General features: G+C 50.1%; 1 protein-coding gene across 6 annotated transcripts in view; it reads right to left on the bottom strand.

The window, feature by feature from the left end:
- Positions 1-20,067, bottom strand: part of Tet3 (tet methylcytosine dioxygenase 3) — a 104,146-nt gene extending 84,079 nt beyond the window's left edge. The window contains exons 1-3 of one of the 6 annotated variants that reach the window (XM_069989008.1): positions 19,964-20,067; positions 18,435-19,173; positions 4,622-4,678 (exon numbers count right to left, since the gene is read on the bottom strand). In XM_069989008.1, coding sequence (XP_069845109.1) covers positions 4,622-4,678; positions 18,435-18,737 — 360 coding nt within the window. In that variant the 5' untranslated portion in view covers positions 18,738-19,173; positions 19,964-20,067. Of the gene's footprint in view, positions 1-2,858; positions 2,945-4,621; positions 4,679-4,964; positions 5,086-5,458; positions 5,560-18,434; positions 19,174-19,963 lie in introns of those variants that run through there. The other 5 variants (XM_069989009.1, XM_069989010.1, XM_069989013.1 and 2 more) reach the window with 5 other exon arrangements.
- Between the last annotated feature and the right edge of the window lie 626 nt (positions 20,068-20,693).

Here is a 20,693-nt window from a genome sequence, read left to right as displayed (position 1 = left end):
TAGGGGCTGGCAATATGACCCATACTTTTTTCAGTACTGGGGTTTGAACTCAGGGCCTTGTAGCAGTGATTCCTGATAGGCACCATTGTGGCTTAGCTTCTCTGCATTGAGATGGAGTCTCACAAAAAAAAAATTCTACTTTGGTTTATCCTTCCAATCTCAGCTTCAGCTGGGATTGACTGAGAAGACAATGTCTGACAAAAGCCACAATCTTAATATGCTGAAAACAATTTCAGACTCAGGTAAACAGCATAGATATAGTATTTCCATTTTCTCTGGATCTCAAACTTAACATATCTAAATCCAACAGTGCTTTCAAAATTAAACTCCCTTCTCAGCTAGTCCATTTCTAAACCACTACCCAAACCTGTCATCACTAGATCCCAGAAACACCAACATACTGAAAACAAGGTTGGCATGTTGATTTGTCCTTCAAAGTCCCTTGAGGGTCACTGGACCAGAGAAAACAAAGGCAAAAAGCTGGGTATATATAGGTGTTTTGCCTGCCCCAAACACACAAGGTAAGATCAAAGGCATTTATTGCATGAAAATAAAATCTGGTAATGCTGATTCCCCACTTAGGAGTTCTGATTTTAAGTAATTTAGCCAATGTCTCTAACTTCCAATGATTTTATGAGGTTTGAAGAATGATTTCTGCATTTTTTTCCTGCATCTACTACTGAACTGGGAATATGGTAAATGATCAGCAAATGGTGAAAGACAAAGGGACAAAGAAAGAAGATAAAGAAGATGAGGATGGGGTCCTGGTCCTCATCACCACAATAATCTATGTTTTAATCAACCGAATCACTGCTGTCTGTTTAAAGGCTTCCTAAACTAATCCAAAGAAAGCCACCTCCTTCTCAGAAGCTGCAAAGATGCTGGGAACAAGGGGGAGTCCTCAAGTGACTGCCAGATGTCTGGGTGTGAGAGGAAATGAGGCCAAAGCCCAGGAGGTTAGGAGTGGGAAAGTAAGGATTTAAGAGGATTGGGAGACCCAAAAGCTGAGCCAAATCAAAGCACCTCCCCACAATCTCTGTCCTTCTCTACCCCCTAGCCAGCCAAGCCATTTGCTGCAGCTTCCAGGGTATGGGAGGGGACTTGGCAAGACCACAAAGCCTATTTCTAGCAGATATGTCCATCTGTAGCTGGAGGGAACTCAGCACTCATGCTCTTCCTCATCAGGCCCAGCAAGAGAGCTGCACAGCCATCATGGTGGTCGCTGAATGCAGCCCTAGGTTCCTATACTATCATGGACAGACAGCTCTCCCTTCAGCTCACTCTTGCCAAGTCCTCTTCTTTGACATTCAAAAAAAGGTTGGGGTCACCAAGGAGGCAGAGGTAAATTATAGGATTTAACTCCAGTCCTTATCATACACAGGAAAGCCCTCTCTTTCTCCATCATTATATTCAACTCTGAAATCCTCTTAGTTCATTCCCTAGCCTGCTCTAGGCTGATAGGCTTACTTGCTTCCCTATCTCCAAGTTCATTGCTTGTAAACATACAATGGGATGCTCCTAGATTCTTGAAGAGTGCTGGAAGAAAAACCAAGAAAGAACTAGCAGGAGTGATGTACAGTGGGTAAAAAGTTGGGGATCACAGATTCTTGACAACAAGGCATTTCTGCTATGGTCAAAAGGAGAGACAGAAGGCAGAGATCCTGGGCACAATCCCAAAATAGTTTCCAGACATCCTCAGCCAGGGCAGTAGAGTGTTCCCATGGGGCAGAGCGTGGGAGCTGTGTGGGAGCCCAAAAACAGGGTGGCCTGCTGCTCTGGGCACTTGCTCCTGTCCAGATTGCCAAGGGGGGGGGGGGGGGAGGCAACGACAGTGTACACTATATGACATGCTTGCTGGGATGTCATGGGTACACATAAAGCACACTAGACAATAAAATGACAATGTGTATTCAACAAATTCAATCCTGTGCCTGTTCCAGGCACTGTGTACACCCATATATCAGGCTACTCCTAAAGTTCTGGCAACACTTGGCAAACAGCAGACATGCATATTCTTTCTGGCTTCATTCACGCAAAAGGCTTACTTCCATTGCGTGGGACCACAGACTGTGGCACACACAGCACACAGTGATCTCAGAACAAGCTTATACAGCTCACCCTTATTCTTTATTCCACAACCTAATGATGGAAGAGGGGTGAGCAAAACTGCCTCATGAAGGGTATGTAGGATATCATTCCCACTTGCCACCCAAGAAAACCTATGTGGGAGAAGGCAGAACTAGGAACTGGCAGCACTCAGACCTAAGTGCTGGCAGTGCTCAGGCTGAGATAAAGCTACAGATTCTCAGACAACTTAACAATAAAAACAAGCAGATACAATATCAGAACTGAAAGAACATAGCCATCTCTGAGAAAAGGGAAGGGAAAGAACTAGTTGAAGGGTTTCCTCTCAAATTTTTGGGGTGCTGGTCCTGGGGCTTGAACTCGAGGCCTCGGGTACTGTCTCTGTACTCCACCACATGAGCCACAGCTCTACTTCTGGCTTTTTTTGTGTGTGGTTAATTGTAAATAAGAGTCTCACAAACTTTGCTGTCTGGGCTGGCTTCAAGCAGCAATCCTCAGATTTCGACCTTCTGAGTAGCTAGGATTACAGGCAAGCCTCTGGGTTTTTAAGTAGCCCCTGCCACAGGTCCATAACTTCATGGACCTAGAATGAGAATAGAAATCTCTAGCAGATCTGCAGAACCGGTCTCATCATTCCAGGCCAGAGGAACACTGGCCAGAGAACTAGAGAATACACTGGCAAAGAACAGAAGGGAAGCAGGTCTGCCAAGGAGAACCAGCAGCACCGCAGGCATTCATGCATGCAGGTGGGGTGCTTTGGAGAGTAAACAGACCTGCCAGCAGTCTCCTCTCTCAGCAGAGGAAGTTCAGGATGACAAGGCTGGAAATACATTGGAAGGAGAGACATGCCTCCTCCGTGAGTCCATCTGTCCATATCCTCTTATCCTGCTTTCCCTGGGCTGGGGCAGAGCAAGGCCACTCAATGATCTCCACATCTCCAGTGGCTATTAAAACAGAGCACCGGTTGCCTATAACTCCCCAAGTCAACAGTGGGTAGCCAAGTGGAGGTGGAACCTAGGGATTCTGCTCAGTAAAGGTGCAAGGAGAATGGTAAGCTCACAGTTCTCTGCACCCACGGCATCATCAGTACACACCACCCTCTTCTTGCCTCAGGGCCTCCCAGTCTCATCCCACTACTCTCAGCCTCGAGAAGACATGCTAGCGCCCCTGGAGAGTGAGTGCTACCTGGCTCATCTCCATTCTCCAGAAAGCTTCAGAAGCAGAATTCATTCCCTCCCCCAAGCACTTCCTACTCTCAGATTCTCTGGGATGAGTCCAGGGAACCACCCTGGCCTCTTGATCTACCCTGCAGCCTCAGCTTCAGTCAGGAACCCCCATGGCATATGGGGAAGAGAGTCAGCCCCTCCCTATCAATGTTGTGAGGTGGCAGGGTGCCAGTTTTAGCACCTCCATGAAGCTTCCCACAGCTTTCCCAGGAAGCAGGAGGAGGACTTACAGAGAGAAGAAACTAAGAGCATGAGGGAACACTGGCATCTCACCCACCTGATACCCACACAACCAAGCTCTCCTCCTCCCTTCCTCTCCACTAGGAAGAGTCCCACTGTCCCTGCCCACCTGTCCCCATACTCCCTCTCCCAGTCTCTATGATCTTAAGAGACAGCAACACACAGCTGCCCCCTACTTTTTCCTCCACTCTGGACCAGCAGAGGATATTGCTGAGTAATCCTAAACTCACAGCAGGTCTTCAACCCCCCCCCCAAACAGGAGCAAAGCCCAAGGAAACCTACTGATCTGTGCCAACCTAGGAGGATTATCATGGTGTCCTAGTAATGACATACTCTGCTAGACTGTCCATTCCCCTGCCCCAAATACCCCAATCACCCCCTCCTGCCCTCAGGCAACCAACCACCTGGAGCATCTCAGTGCCCCCTTCTCTGCTTCCTACACACCTGGAAACACTTCCTTCCTGGTCCCCCAGACACTAAGCAGCACCAGACTAACAGCAGACACCCGCTGGCTTTCCAAGCCATAATGTTGCATCAGCCCCCACCCTACCCAAAATAATCCTCACCCCCACCACCTCCTCTCATCTCCAGCCATCTCCATGGTGACAGCAGCATGACTAATGACGCCCTATCAGCTTCAGACTCAGGAGGATAATTCCCTCCTTCCCCTTACCGTCACCCCCCCACCCCCCAGGGATTTCTGCAGATTGGATGCAAACCAACAGTGCCAGGGACATTCTCGAGAGATTTCCAGAGGCAGAGAGGTGGGGAGTGGGTTGCATCTCTTTAAAAAAAAAAAAAAAAAAACAGTTCGACAAACCAAACCCCAACTGCACCCAAACCATCCAGCTGAGAAAGCAAAAAGAATCCAAACAAAACCCACACAGGCCTGAGAATTCATTGGCCGCCCACACTCGCGCTGCCCCTCCCCCTCAGCTGCTGCTACACACACAGTGGGAGATTAAGGGATCACCAGAGGAGACCCTTTATTTTTATCCAATTCAGTCGAACACTTCCCCCAACACACACACACACTCACACTCACACACACACACACACACACAAGGTACCTTGACAACCGCCCCTTGTGTCCACGGCCCCGTTCCTTCACCAGCCTTTATTTCCACCTGCAAAAGAAGCCAGAGACGGATGAGCCAGGCTGGTGCCAGGAAAGCAGCAAAGTCCTTCTGCAGCGCACTGAAGGGGAAGGAAGACACGGGAAGGGAAGGGGCCTCGGGAAGAAAGCCTAGCAGGGACCATCTTCCTGTCTCCAGCTGCCGCCCAGACCTCGCTGACGGGCTATTCGCTCCCACTGTTTTGTTTTCCTTTTTCAATCCTTCCGAAACGCAAGAAGGCTCTGCCCACCCCGTCTAGGTCCAGCCTGACCGGCCCTCCAGGCCCTGCGCGCTCTACCTCGGCCGGCCTTCTCCGGTGCGTCGGCCGCCGCCGGGCCTCCCATTATCCCCGGGCCGGAGGGAGCGCACAGAGGGAGGCACTGCAGAGGAGGCGGCGGCCAGCTGCCGGCTGCGCTCCCCTCCCCTCCCCTCCCCTCTCCTCCTCCTCTCGCCTCCTCTCCCCTCCGCCCGGCTGGTGTGCGAGGGGGCGGCGCGCGCGCCAGCCAATCCCGCGGCCAGCCCGGCCTCCACCGGTGGACCTGCCCAGCCGCAGGCCGGGGCCACCCCCGAGGGTGCAGCTGAGCTGCTCAAGCTGCTTCTCAGGCCTGTCCCGGCTCCCAGGCAGGCTGGAGCCTCCGGGCACACTCTGCCTCCTCTCGAGGATACCCGAAGGTAGTACACAGGCGTCCCCTACCCCGCCAGGGTCAAAGACTGCACCTGGGGTAGGGCACCGGCAGGTGGGTCTCGGCCCCTTCCAACTCCCCGCCCCACTCCGCCCCGCCCCACCCTCACCCTGGCAGCCACGGAGACGTGAGTTTGAGGCTCTCTCAATCGCTTCACTCCTCCAAAAAGGAAGAAGAAGAAGAAAAAAAAAGCAGAGGGAGGCAGTGAGAACCTTTACCCTGTTTCACAGATGAGAAAACTCAAGACATAAATTACCCAAGGTGACACAGCTAGAACCCAGTGGCCTCCAACCCGGGTCTGTCTCGTTTTGAAGATCAAACTTTTCACCAGCATGCAGTTTTACCCCTTACCCTCCTGCACCCACCTTAGAAAACAGGGAGTCCACACTGCCTGTGCTTCAAACCTCCCCAAGTCGGCTCCTTGCATCTGCATCCCCACATCCAGGATCACTCACACCTGGCACTTAAAACATGCCCTCACCCCACCCCACCGCGATTTCTCCTCTTCTAGAGGCTGCAGGAGGTGCCCTTCCCAAGACTTTATTGGCCCCAGACTTCAGGGATTCCCATCAGTAGAGAGACAGAGGAGGGGGAGCAGCTCAGACCTCAAAATCTCTTCCCTTCCAGTTCTCAGTCTAAGTCTATGAAGGCTGCAATACACAGGAGACTAAAGGGCAGACACCTGAAGAGCAACAACAGGGTAGAGAAAGGTTCTATAGTCCACTCCTAGATTTGAGTCTAAGGCATGCCTGGGCATATCTTAGCTGAACACCCCAGAACTCTCACTGACACCCACAAATTCAAGTTCGGTTCGCAGCTCCACTATTACCTGGCTAAGCGATAACTTACCTCTGTAAGCCTCACCTGGCTCATCTGAAGAATGAACTATCGGCTATTTCACACAGCTGTCAGGGCTCCCAAGAAGAAACGCAGAATATTGCCTGCCCCACTGTGGGTGCTGCTTGCTACTGGCACTTGGCATTTGTGGACGAGCTCACTGGGTGCTACCTCTCATTCTCACAGATGAGTAAGCTGAGGCCAGAGAGAAATGACTCATAGGACTTGGGATGCGTGAGCACTCCTCCTGATCTAGTGATTCGCTCTCTTACCCACTCCCTTACAGATGCCTAATTGCTTTCCTCCCCAGGGCCTCAGGGAGTACTTAGAACACTTAGAACAGGATAAGCTACTTTGGTAGAGACAGACAGCAAAGCTGGCCTCAGGTGAGGAGGCTTCTGGCCGCACTGGGGCCCACACCTGCCTCCCCTTGGGGACAAAGGTCAGTTCCACCAGTCTCCTCCCAGGTCAGGGGAGGAGGCAGGTGATAAAAGAATAAGGCTGGGTAAAGTTTATTCTGGCCCCCCAAACTTCTGTGATATAAGCTACCTTGCTTCCCTACACCCAGAAAAGAGAGCCTAATACTGCTTGGACAGTACCTGCCAGTTTATCAAGCCCCTGCTAACATACCAGGCCCTATGCCAACCTCATTGCAGTATCATCTTATTTGACTTACTCCACATACAACCTTGTTTCTTATGGGAGAACAAGAGATATAGGGATTTTAAGTTACTTGCCTGTCAACACAGCTGGTGAGAGGCGGCTGAAATTCAAACCTAGTCCTTTCCCACTGCAATCCTCTAATCTCCCCTCTCTGCCAGTCCCAGGGAGACAGGGAGATACCTATCATTTCTTTTAGATTCTCTTTCAGACCTGGGAGAATTCCCTGTGCTTCTGCTTGGAGCCCTCCCCTTCCCCAGCCCCCTGCCCCCCAAGCAAGCAGATGTGGCATGAGGTTCAATCTAAATAGTGCTTCCTCTCTGCCAATTTTTCATCATTGAGCCTCCCTACACATCACGGACTGCTACAGAGTTCTTATAGAGCACCTCTTCTAGGACACTGGTCATGTACAAGTACAATTATTTACTCAACAGTCTGTCTTCCCCACTTTTCTAGGCTCTGCACAAAGCTAGAACATTCTTAGCTCAGTTTCTACATGAAGCAGCAAGGTTCTGGACACCTAGGTGGTGAGACTACTCTCCTAATCAGTCTTCTCATTGAGGTCCCCAAAGATCTAAGGAGACATGTACTCCTAAGAGGCAAGACCTGCCACAGCTGAGCTACAGCTAAATCCCAGACTTATCCAACCAATAGAGGCCTTTCTCACCTGCCTATAAGAACCATGGAGCCGGCCGGGCGCTAGTGGCTCACACCTGTAATCCTAGCTACTCAGGAGGCTGAGATCTGAGGATCTGGGTTCAAAGCCAGCCCTGGCAGGAAAGTCCGTGAGACTCTTGCCTTCAATAAACCACTTGAAAATGGGAAGTGGTGCTGTGGCTCAAGTGGTAGAGCACTCACCTTGAGCTGAAGAACACAGGGACAGCGCCCAGGCCCAGCGTTCAAGCCCTACAACTGACCCAAAAAAAAGAACCATGGAGCCAAGTTCCTGATTTATCTCCCTATACTATGCTAACACAGCCCTACCCTCTCCAGCAGCCCTTGGCAACCCCAAAAGAGTTTATCATCTACAAGGTAGTCTACCTGCTACCATTCTCATCCCACCCTGGCCTCCTTCCTCTTCTGAGGCACCTTGGAATGCCAAAACTTGAGAGAAATGCATGCCAAGGCCACTCAGCCTCCATCCAGGACTTTTTACTCCTTTCCTGACCTCCTCCCAACTCTGTGCCCCCCTTTTTAGAGGCACTTGAGGCTCCTCCACATAGGATCCCACTCCCATCTTCCATTGCAATCCACTGCATGCCCAGCAAGGATAGGACCGCAGCCCTTCCACTGGGGAAAGGTGAATGGACTTGACACAGATAAAAACCAGGGACTGAGAACACATCTGGACACATGGTTGGAGGGCTCTATATCTGAAAGCATTGCATACAGTATCTTATTTAAACATTAAAACAAGCCAATGCAACAAGAACTATTCAGGCCCATTTTACAGCTGGAGAAACTGGGATATAGAGAGAGTTAGCATCTAGCTCAAGGTCACACTGATAGAAGAGCACTAAGTTTAGTATCTCCTCACTTAGGGTGGTACAATTCAAGGACCACTATGATTAGCACTATGATGTTCAAATTTACCTACTTCACTTACAGCTAGCAGAAGATAGAGGCAGACAGGCTTCTCATCTTTTCCTGTTTTGGCTGTGTCCTGAATGAGGTCTCTACTGGGTTTTTCTTCAAAGATTTCTCCAGGAAGCCACCTCTGGCTAACCCAGCTTTCTACAGGCGTATATCACTTCTAACATTTCTCATTTGACACCTGTGTATGTGTGTCCTGCCTCCCCAATCACAATGGCTGGAGTCCTGCCTGCCCAAAGCTCCTGTGCGTTTTTGCCCAACATTCCACCCACCGAACACACTTGGAATCAACTGTGAGAAAAGTCTGTGACCTCCTTCCCTTTTGATCACACAAAGGATCCTGCTAAAGAAACCCAACACCCAATCCACCTTCAGAGCCTATGTTTGAAGTCCCCGGTGTCCACGCATCCATTTCCACCCAAGTAATTGCAGCCCATCACACATACATCATCCCCTATATTGGAAACTCTTTGCGGTTGTCATGGGAACTGCCTTTGCCTTCATTCACCGATCAGGCCTCACAATTAGCTTTGGCAGCGGAAGTCTATGTCAAAGGCAATCGCAGGGAGGAGAGGAAGCTGAGCAGCAGCAAGAAGAAGAAAAAAAAATGTGTCCCTCCTTGAAGATGCAACAGAACCAAACTGAACCAAAGCTTTCAGTGTCCAAGGGAATCAATCTATTGAGAGAGAGCCAACAACTCCACCCTCTCACTTCCATGCCAACAGATAGGATGCACCCACAGACTCTGACAGGTAGCAATCCATCTTCTGTCTATACTCCAAATGCCTTCTTAAAACACCTATGAGATGTTCTGTGAGCCCTATCAGGAACTCTAAAACCTAAATTCAAGTTTTGAACCATGAATATCCAAAGCCCAAGCTAGTATCTCAAGACCATATGATGCTACAGAGAAGACAAGACAGCAAGGCTTAATGCTGGAGCTCCCTAAGACAGCCCCCAAAGAAGACTTCCTTGAGGAATTAACACAAAGCATCTAACCTTCCTCCTCAAGAATCTATGAATACCAGCCTGCCTTTAGCCTTCTATCCTTCTCCCAGCCACAAGCATTTCAGTAGCATCTCCACAGTGGGCAGGGGCAGAGATGATACCATCCTTTTCATCCTTTATTACACTGAACCTCTCAAGACATGTTCCTTTCCTTCCCAGCAGGGCCAAAAGGGGCCCAAAGGAGACTAAAGCTGGTCTTTGCCCTCAAGGCACCTCTTGCTTATAGCTCTTCCAGAATGTGCTATAATTATCTGCTTCCATACATGTATCCCTCCCCCAGACCTTGAGCTTATTAAGGACAGACGGTTAACTGCCTCCTCTTAATTCCTTGCTCAGGCTCAGCCTGGTGATTGCCTAGTCAGTCCCAGGCAAGGCTTATTGAACAGAGCTAGAAAGGCAACTTACAAGTCTACAGGTGAAAGCAGATATCATCCTGTACAAGCTCTTTCCCTGTCCCCAGCCCTCACTAGAGCCCTCTTCACCTTGTAGCATGAACACAATACAGACTAGATCCAGCCCTCACAGAAACACTCTGCTATCCTTTCTCTTCCAGGGCTCCAGAATCATTCCTAGCCTCACTGGGGGAACTGCAGTACCCAAATCTTACTGTGATCAATTTAAAAAAAAGACTAGAGAAAGCAACTCAATGTTCTCAGAAGTGGAACAGACTCTACTCCAGTATACTTTGTCCCTCCTGTTTGACAAAACTTCCCCAAGCACACTTCCTGAGGCTTCTCTTGGCAGTAATGAGATAGGGCAGGGGGCTATGAGAATACTTGCAGTCAGGCTCATGCCACCAAATGACTCTAGCCATTTCAACTACCATTCTAAAAATCCAGTGTTGCTGCTCTAACAGCAGTGGAAGTTGTACCATTTGTCCACTAACTCCCAGGGTAGGTGTGGAGGAAGAGGCATAGGTACACGCTGGAGCAACACCATAGGGACAGAACCATCTGAGAGTGTCTGAGCCTATTGTCTGTGTTACTGGAAACACTGGTATGCTTCTGTCCCTGTCCCTCAGTGATTAATAAAAACTTAGGTTTATCAGTTTATTATGCAATTGATAGGAGACTGGGTAACTGAGGGATATGGCAGTGCCTCAGCCTTGTGTGTATGCACCTAGGCAGAAGACCACATCAACCTTAAACAATTCTCAGCACTACTACCTGGGCTGTAGCAGGACAAGGAAAAAGATGGAAGTGTTTCTTTTCTTTACAAGCCATTCTCTTTCTTAGCACCTTGCCTTCATTTCAAAGGTAGCTGTAGAAAGTGTTGAGGAATGGAATTAGGAGAACTCCTGAGACCCCAAGCCTGGCCTGCCAACTCTCCTGAGTACACTACCTTCTTATAAATGAAACATCCCCAAGACACAGGAGAGACTAGAAATTGACATGAACAAGGTTCACTGGGACTGCTGATCAGGACTTGGATTGGGGAGGATTCCTGTTCCCCAGTGGGAGGCTATGGGAAGCCACACCACATTCCTATTATTCTTTCCCTACAGCAGGTAAGTAAAACAAAGATGGTGCATTCAAGACACAGTGAGTTTCTTTAGAACCCAGGAAATCATTGCTTTCCCCACTTCTACAGACTTTACTACATTCCTGGGTGGGAGCCATGATCATAAACCAAAAATCTGTCTGAAAGCAGCCAACCCAGATAGCTATTTCCCTAACCTAAAAAGAGACAGAGGCTGGGTGCCGGTGGCTCACACCTGTAATCCTAGCCACTCAGGAAGCTGAGATCTGAGGATCACGGTTCAAAGCCAGCCCAGACAGGAAAGCTGAGACTCTTATCTCCAATAAACCATTAGAAACTGGAAGTGGCGCTGTGGCTCAAGTGGTAGAGTGCTTACCTTGAGCCGAAGAGCTGGGGGATAGTGCCCAAGCCCAGAGTTCAAGCCCCAGACCAACGAGAGAGAGAGAGAGAGAGAGAGAGAGAGAGAGAGAGAGAGAGAGAGAGAGAGACAGAGACAGAGAGAGACAGAGACAGAGACAGAGAGAGAGACAGAGAGAGAGACAGAGAGAGACAGAGAGAGAGACAGAGAGAGACAGAGAGAGAGACAGAGAGAGAGACAGAGAGAGACAGAGACAGAGACAGAGAGACAGAGAGAGAGACAGAGAGAGAGAGAGAGAGACAGAGAGAGAGACAGAGAGAGAGACAGAGAGACAGAGAGAGACAGAGAGACAGAGAGAGACAGAGAGAGAGACAGAGAGAGACAGAGAGAGAGACAGAGAGAGACAGAGAGAGAGACAGAGAGAGAGAGAGAGAGAGAGAGAGAGAGAGAGAGAGAGAGAGAGAGAGACTGAGGTGAAGGTGCAGGTACCACACCGAAGGTGCTATACCCAGCTCACAGCACTGCCCAATAAAGTTTCTTGCAGTGACAAGAACATTGTTTATATGCACTTTCTAATTTCTGAACTACTAGCCACATGTGGCTATATAGTACTTGAAGACAGCTACTGTGACAGTTACTGAATTTAATGTTAGTTAACTTAAATAGCATGGCTATCATACTGGACAGGTCAGCTAGGTAGATTCTCCCTCCTTCCCTCCCCCTTTCCCTCTCCCCCATTCTCTTCCTCCCTCCCTCTCCCCCTTTCCTTCCCTTTCTTCTTTCCCTCCCCTCCCCTTCCCTCTGTCCCTCTCCCACTCTCCCCCCCTTTCTTCCTCCTTCTCTCTCCCTCCCTCCCTCCCTCATGCTGGGGCTTGAACTCAGGGCCTCATTCTCTTGCTTAGCTTTTTCAATTAGAGTTGGTGCTCTTGCTTAGCTTTTTCAATTAGAGTTGGTGCTCTTGCTTAGCTTTTTCAATTAGAGTTGGTGCTCTTGCTTAGCTTTTTCAATTAGAGTTGGTGCTCTATCATATCACCAGTCTGGAATTTTTTTGATGGTTAATTAGAGACGAGAGTTTCAGATATTTCTGCCTAGGCTGGCTTTGATTCTCAGATCTCAGCCTTCTGAGTAGCTAGAATTAGAGGTGTGAGACACAGGGCCCAGGGCTTATGCTTTTTAATTTGAGGAGGACATGAAATTCTTGAGAATCTGCTAAAACCCACAGACTTTCTCCCCTGTGAAAACATAGCTCTGCACACTCACATAACATTTGGTTGAAATTTTTTTGTACTTTTTTATTATAAAAATACTGTACAGAGGGGTTAAAATGCACACCTTATCCCAACCCAGATCCAAGATTAAGTCTAAGCTAGGTCTAAGATTAAGTCTAGTACATTAAAAAGAAAAGATTAAGTCTATAGTTGGGCACAAAAAACATTTGTAATGCACTTTATGTGAGGCCCTCTCACATAATTCAATACCAAGAACCACAAAAGAAAAACTAAATCCAGAAATGTTGTGGCCTAATGTTTCTTCTGCAATGTAATTTTCTCAGGAATATAGACTAGACCTGGCTGATATTATGTTTTACATAGTTCTAGCAATAATCCAAGTAAGAAAACCCAGAGAGAGAACAGAATATGACCTTATCGTATCCTTACCCATCAGCACCCTGCCTCTATGTAGCCACACAAAGATACAGGAAACAGAACACCTCTCAAGCTAGCTCTTGAATGTACCAACAACTAAGATGTTAAACATTCTTTTTTCTTTTTTTCTGACACAGCTTTAGTTTGTCTGTAAAATGCTCACCCACTAGTAAGAGTTCTATGCACTCCTCCACATGAAAAAACACATTAGACTTTTCCATATAAGACTTGCTGTCACCTGCATTCCTCATATGCAAGCTGAACAGTTATCTTTTTTTGGTGTGTGTGCTGATACCAGGATTTGAACTCAGGGCCTAGGCATTCTCATTAGCCTTTTTTCACACTTGTAGGTTAACTGGAGATAAAAGTCTCACAGACTTTCCTGCTGTGGCTGGCCTTAAACCACAATCCTCAGATCTCAGTCTCCTGAGTAGCTAGGATTACAGGCATGAGTCACTGGTACCCAGCTTTAGCCTCACCTTACCTGATGGGACTACTCTGTCAGTTCTCAAGATGCGTTATCAATATTCCTAAAAACTTTCATCTGTTCCTACCTGATAGGAAACCAACATTCCTTACTTGTGAATTTTTCATTTTTAAAAAGAAGTACAAGACTTTGTATTTATCCCGGTTAAATTACACTGAGTTAGCTGGGGCTACTGCCCCTTATACCATCCCTCAAATTAATGCTAACTACCAGTACCCACCCAAGAATCTATTTCCTGCTTCTTGTGAAAATGGAACATATCCTTATATTCTATAAGCCTAATCCAGACCCTTCCAAGATCCCATGGACATCCCCCTCCTCTATACAACCTCTACTACTTTCAGAGGCCCTATTCCTAAAGCCCTTCTGATGAGCAAACACCTTTTGAGATCTTAACTTGTCTGGGCTATTCTTGTGTCCACCTTTCTAAAATCTTACAAGCCATCTTTCAAAATAATCTATTCTAGAGCCATCAAAAATTAACATTAGGGCTGGGAATGTGGCTTAGTGGTAGAGTGCTTGCCTAGCATGCATGAAGCCCTGGGTTCGATTCCTTAGTACCACATAAACAGAAAAAGCAGGATGTGGCACTGTGGCTTGAGTGGTAGAGTGCTATCCTTGAGTACAGAGCGGCTCAGGGACAGAGCCCAGGCCAGGAGTTCAAGCACCAGGATGGGGGTGGGGGTGGGGGTGGGGTGGGCAGGAAATAACATTAACATTATGTGGCACAAGTGCTAGTGCATCTGCCTGGCAAACACAAGGCATAGTTCAAACCCTACTACTGCAAATAATTTTTTTTTGAGAAGAATGAATTAGCATGAAGATTATATGTTTATAATGCCAAAAATCTCTGAAAAAAAAACCCTATATTTCTTGGCAGTCTTTTGTCTTCTGGCTGCCTTACTCAACATAACATTCTCTAAAGATTGAATGGGCACACAAGAAGGTGGTCAGTGGTGCAGAGGGCTCAGGGTCAGGTAGGGCAGCTGACTGGCTCTCCTTTCCCTAGTTTATCCCTTCTAGTACACCAGGACCCAATGGTTGTTCTCTTTGTTGCTAGTTATAGTCCCAAACTTGTCATCCTACCCCTTCTCTCTCATTCTTGTGGGAAATGTACAGAAGACTTGTTACCAGGTGTATTTTCCACCAGCTTCAGCATATTCTGACCAATGAACTTTCCGATGTGCCTGTGAAGACTCAGCCCACTCCTGCCTTGAACCCCAGCATTCACGACCTTTACCATCTGTGCTCAGTAGAAAGTAACCCTGCTGCCACACAGATGGTTCATCTTTCCCCACTGCCACCACCTTCCTCCATAGACTACCATTCCTGACTGTTCTATCAGCATTTCCTTTTTAAAAACCAATCCTATCCCTCCATCTGGCCTCCCTTTTAGAGTCTGTGGCTTTGGGGTTAAAAACTACTTGCATTTCAAAGACAAGGTTCTAAAGTCTCTGGTAAACACATCCCCTTGCCCAGTGTTTCAGGCTTCACAAATGTCAAGATGGCGCCTCTTTCTCCAAAGATCTCATCCCTTTCTCCACCAATCAATTCTCCCTTTGTTACTAACAGCATCATCCTTCCTTACAGCTTCTGTGCTTAGAAAGAGAGCTACCAGCAGACTGGGCAAGAATTAATGTTTTATGATTGTTTTGTTTAAACATACACACACACACACAAAACCCTAGTTCCAAGGTAGCTTGTCTGTATCTGGCAGAAAGCTGTGTTTCAGCCATTACATCCTCCTGGTGGAGGGTTAGAAAATATTCTCAACCCATGTATCTTTTCATTTTCACTGATGTTTTCTTAGTCTTGTTTCCAGCTTGATGTACATATTTTTCTATGTAGAGGGTTGTTTTTTGTTGTTCCCCCCTCATAACATTCTGCTCAATTGGATCTTTATTTCTTCACCAATGGGCAATTAATCAGACAGGCCCAGGACCATGATGACACTTTGTGCATGGCATTCAGCCTCTTCCCCTATGTTCTGTCCCACAGTTCTTTCAGCAAGCCAGGAATGTCTTGAAACATGTAATTTGTATTGCAAGTTTACAACTCAGATTAATGCACAGTTGTTTAAACAGTTTCTCTTTCACTGTTCTGTGGACCCACTAGGATTACCCCTATTTTACATTTGAGAAAAACAATGCTCAAAGATTAACTTATCCTGGTCTACTTTTAGTCCTACTCTGCCGCCATATCAAGTCCTACTATTCTAATCAGGTGTCTTCATTCTGCTATGAGCCACTGTTCAGATAAACAGATCGCAAGTCAAACAGCCTAGTATCTAACTCCTTCCTGGAATTAGGCTTGTAGACCATGGCATGTGACTGAACTCCTTCTGGTATGTTACCTAAAGTTACCACCAACTTTTCCCCAAAATCACATTAGGACCTGAAGAATAAGTCACCTGTCCCTGGGAAGTTGTCTCTAGTCTCAAAATGCTGAACTACTTTTTCAAGTAGAAGGATTCCCCCAGTCCCCTCCCCAAAGCTCACTGGGAGGTGGAAGAGGGATAAAGAATATGGAATGGAAGATAAAAAAAAAAAGATAAATCTTCTCCCTTGCAGGATGATACAAGGCAGCTGTCAATGGAGCGCTCAAAGGAAGCCCCAAAGGCAGCTAGAAGAAATGGAGCTACGGCAAAGGAAAGGGCACACCATTCTAAATGAGGAGGAAGTTCCAAGGAGAGATATGTGTAAACAGTCTAATTTCTGAGGTTCCTTGGATGATGTGTCCTAGCCCACCAGAAGAGTCAGGGCCAAAATGACTTCTTCAGTCCTGGCATATGGTCTTTCTGCAATCTCCCAGGGCTGTTAAATACTTTGCTCAGATAGTCAGATATGTCTCAGTTCTGCAACTATGCCAGAGACAGTTGAAAGAGGTGGCTCTTGGATAGTGGTTCTCAAGCCTTAAGCCTTCAGTTAAGCCTTCAGTTAAAAAAAAATGTGGAGAGAACCACTAGTTTCCATTTTACATTTTACTTAGCAAAGATTAAACAAATAAAAATAAAACAGATCTTTCTGTACACACCTACACTTTGTAAAAGAAAGTACATTTCAAGTATCCAAAAAGGACCTAGCCTTAGGACAGAAAACTCTTTAGATCAAGGAAAATAAGCTTTAGGGAAAGAATTTCTCTCCACTCTCCCATGGCACTATTTTTATAGAAACCAGGTGCCAGCCCAGATTCACAGACCTGCATGTGGACCCTCTGTCCTAGGACACTACAGGCCATTTTACCTCAATTTGGGAAACAAGGGGGACTGCCAGTCATGGCAAGGTCCTCAGAGTGCAGATCTCTCTCACTTAGCTAGGTTGTCTGGAAGCCTCAGCCAACCCAGATCTAAGTGATCTTTACCATGACCACCACACAGCCTGTACTGGCAGCTTATACACGGAGATGACAGGTCCTGGCCTCACTCCCAGCCCCTTTCACTCAGGTATGCCCTGTTGTTGCCAAAAGTAGCACTTAACACCATCCACAAGGGTCACTGATTCAAGAGCATCAGCCTATAAAACTCAGCCTCCTAACCCCTCTGGTTTGATTATGGGAGGAATGGAATGAGGGAGTGGAGAAGGAAATGAATACTAGAAAGAAGGCACTAAGTTTTATAATGTACGTGGAGTAGGTCCTCCTTTTACCAGAACACCAGATTTCATGCCCAGAAGTGAGACTTGTACCAGATCCCAGCCCTTTCAAAATGACCTGCAAGGCACTGGGCCAGCGGCGCTAACTGCCCTCAAGACCAGCAACTTAAAGGGAGTAGAACACTATCTCCCAGGCTGGGGTCACAAGCTGTAGATATGATCCAGATGTCTGCTTTGGTAAGTACAGAAAAAGGGCAGTCCGTGGTCTGAATCACAAAACATAGCATCCACAGCAAATAGACACAGGAAAATAAAAAGGGAGGGAAATTTCCAGCACCACCATTTCCCTAACCTCCAACATTTGGATCCTTTTTCCTAGCCACAGAACCACAGCCCCACAAGCTGGAGGCAGGGCTCTGCACTCAGCGGTCAGGGAAATCCCAAGTGCATGCCGCCAGTCCATGATAGCCACAGGTGCCCTAGCCCTCAGAGCGTGAAGCTCGCAGGCCAGCTGAGGAGGCTTCAAAGGCCATCAAGTACAACTCTTCTATTTCCCCAAGGAGAAGACAGTCCTGAGTTGTCTGGGCTCTCGGATAAATCAGTGACAGAGCCAGGGGAGCCTTGTAGACCGCTCAGGACTCGGTCTCTGTCCAGCGCCAGTTCCGCTGCCTGAAGCGACCTCAGCTGCTATACCGCTCTGCCTAATCTGCTCAACTTTGCTTGTCTGTACTTCTGCCAACACTCCACTGTCTCAGCTGCCACCAATCTCGTGCCAGCAATCCACCACCAGAAAATGAGGGAAAGATGGCCAATGCAGGCTCACTCCCACCACCCACCCCTTGCTCATCCCAAATCCTTCTCACCTCCACCCCAAATACAGGGAGTTCTCCTCTTTGAGATGACAGTATCTCAAAAGCACCATTATGACCATTAGTATCTGGTGCCCACTACCGAATCTAGGAAATTCCCATCCTGCTATCTGAGAAAAACTATGGCATTAAGGATTAAGGAAAGAACATCCCATTCCATAAGGTAGCATGAAATCGCCCTACACTCCAAAGCTTACTTTCCAAAATACCTTGTCTGGTGTCATCACTGACCACATCACCTAGACATTTGTGTTTACTAGAAATGTAACCTTTGGGGCTTCAAGCCAATCAAGCCAGACATCACTGTCCTATATCAAGTGCAAACTTCAGACATGCGAATAGCACTGCCACTTCGTCACTCCCATATAATTGTCAGTCCTGCCAAGAAGCCTCCTGGGCTTGCAATGTCAGCTATGATTCTACTTATGGCCCCACTCAAAGGCCAACCAAGGAGATCAGAAATGGGAGAATGGGCTGAACGAGATGCGACTCTTATCAGACTTCCATGATTACAACACTCTGGAGGAAAGGATGGGAGCCTAACAACGGCCAGCTTACCTCCTTGAGAAGCCCCACTTTTTTCTTCAGCATCTCACACTTGCGCAGCTTACAGATCTGGTGTGTGCGGCGATTGGTACAGCTAGTGCAAGCCCCGCAGTTTTCCAGCCGCCGGCAGGGCTCACAAGTCCCACACCGTTTCCGTTTCTTTCGCCCATCTCCACCCCCTCTCAGTTGGGCTTCACTCCCAGCCATGGAAACCCCAGGACCCTGGAAGCCCCCTACCATCACTTGGCCCTGAGGGAAGTCATAAAGACCTGGCAGGTCTGGCTGGACCGCCAGGGGCACCTGAAACTGGCTCATGATGCTGATGCTACCAGAGGCGGGGGCATAGGTGCCAGGTAGAACCACAGTCCAGTTTTTTTGCTGCCTGTAAGGTCCACCAACGGATTCTTCTTTCCTAAAACAGTCAAGATCTAAAGGGCAAAAGGCAAGGAGCTTCCGTGTCTGGGATGGGTGGCGCCTCTTAGGCCCTCTTCACCTCCTCTGCAGCAGTCTGACAGGGCTCCTTCCAGGGCCACCCTCCCACCTGCTGGGGCCCAGGATCTGGGGGAGGAGAGCAGCAGCAGCAGCCCCCAGGGAAGAGATCATCTTGGCTGGGTGGGTTCTTCACCCTCACCCACCCGGGACCCGGGCATGAGGTGACAAAGGTGGGTGTGTGGTGGGGCAGAGCAGGGCGAGGAGTACTCTTCCCGGTATTGCTCCTCCGGGATAAGGATGATGAAGGCAGCAGCACTGCCTGAAAAAGACAGAAAGGGGAAGCGTATCACTCGGGGCTCAGGGGCAACTTTCACGTGTTACCTCTTCCTGCTTCGGGGGTGGAGAAAATGGGGGGAAAGAGGGGCAAGCACAAACCAAGTCCTCCCCAGCACCTCAGGCAGGACGCACCAGGGAGGCGGCCTAGGGCCAGACTAAGCGCTAAGGGGGCCTTAGGCGACGAATTAAAGGGGTGATCGCGGTGGGATTTCTGAGAAAGTTGCCCTCTGCACTCCCAGCTTTAGCTTGAGTTTCACCACCATCGCCCCACACCCCCTCACCGGGGACCGCGGGGCCCTGCCCAAGGGAGCGGAGCTTTCGAGATAAAGTTTGCTGAGCGCCTCGCTCCGCCGGGATGCCCCGCGCCCCCGGCACGGAAGCGGCCTGGAGGTGGGGACGCGCCCGCCGAGAGCCCGCGCCGGCCGCCCCGCAGCGCCTGCGGCCCGTCGGGGGAGGGCGGCCCGCGCCGCCGAGGGGGCGCGGGGAGGGGGGCGCGCTCGGGGCGCGGGCCGGGCTGCGCGCGCGCCGCCGCCGCCGCTCGGGCTCCTTTGTTCTGGGGCCTTGGCCGCTAGGCTCCGCCGGCTCCGCCGCCCCCGCCCCGCCGCCCCCGCCTGGCTTCGCGACACGGTGACCCGCAGCACCCCGCCCGGCCCCCCCCCCCGGCCACAAAGTAGCGGCCTCCCGCCCCCCCCCCCGCCGGCCCGGGGCCGGACCCCCCCCCCAGGCCTCCCCTCCCCCACCCCTGGAGCCGGAAAGGCACCGACTGCACCGACCTGCCCGCCGCCTCTGGGGCGGAGCGCACAAAGGGGCAAAGTTTCCCGGCCCCAGGCCGCCGCCACCACCGTCGCGGCCGCCGCCGCCTGAGGCGTCCGCCTCCCGGAGCGCCCGGCCCAGCAGAGCTTGACGCGCGGAGCCCCCCGCCCGGGCCGAGGAGGGGACGGCGCAGGAGGAAGGAAGAGGCAGCGGCGGCCGCGGCGGCGGCAGCAGCAGCAATGAAGGCGTCCGCGGGACTCCCCGCCCCCCGCGCGCCGCGGCACGTGCTCGCCCGGGGACTCCCCCGCCCGGGAGGGCGCGCACGTGCGGCCCCGCCGAGCCCCGCCGGCCCCGCCGCCGCCGCCCCCGCCGCCGGGCCCGGGCCGCGCCACGGGGGGGAGTGCCCGCGGAGGGGGCTGGGGCGCGCGCTGCGGGCGGCTGGTAGGGGCCGGGCCGGGCCGCGCCGCTGGGTCTCTGCACCTGCGATCCGGTCCCACCCTCGCGGTTAGCCCTCTCGGGACTCCGCGGCCCCCCGTGGCTGCCCACCCCTGCCCTCCCGCGGCGCGGCAGCTGAGGCCAAGCGAGGTGGGGTGGAACACGCGGACCTCCAACCTAGGCCCTCGGCCTAGCGGGCCTCGGTGTCCCCACTTCCTGCCACTCCCTACGGGCACGAGCGGTCCGGGACGGCCCGGTCACCTCCACGAGCTCTGAGTCCGGGAGCCCCGACTGTCCCCCTGCGGCTGCTGCTCG

Source organism: Dipodomys merriami, unplaced genomic scaffold (genome assembly GCF_024711535.1).
Source record: "Dipodomys merriami isolate MVZ:Mamm:240054 unplaced genomic scaffold, mDipMer1.0.p SCAF_37, whole genome shotgun sequence".
In the NCBI taxonomy this organism is placed as follows: domain Eukaryota; kingdom Metazoa; phylum Chordata; class Mammalia; order Rodentia; family Heteromyidae; genus Dipodomys; species Dipodomys merriami.
The sequence above is the reverse complement of the archived record's forward strand: the minus strand, read 5'-3'. Positions and strand labels throughout refer to the sequence as shown.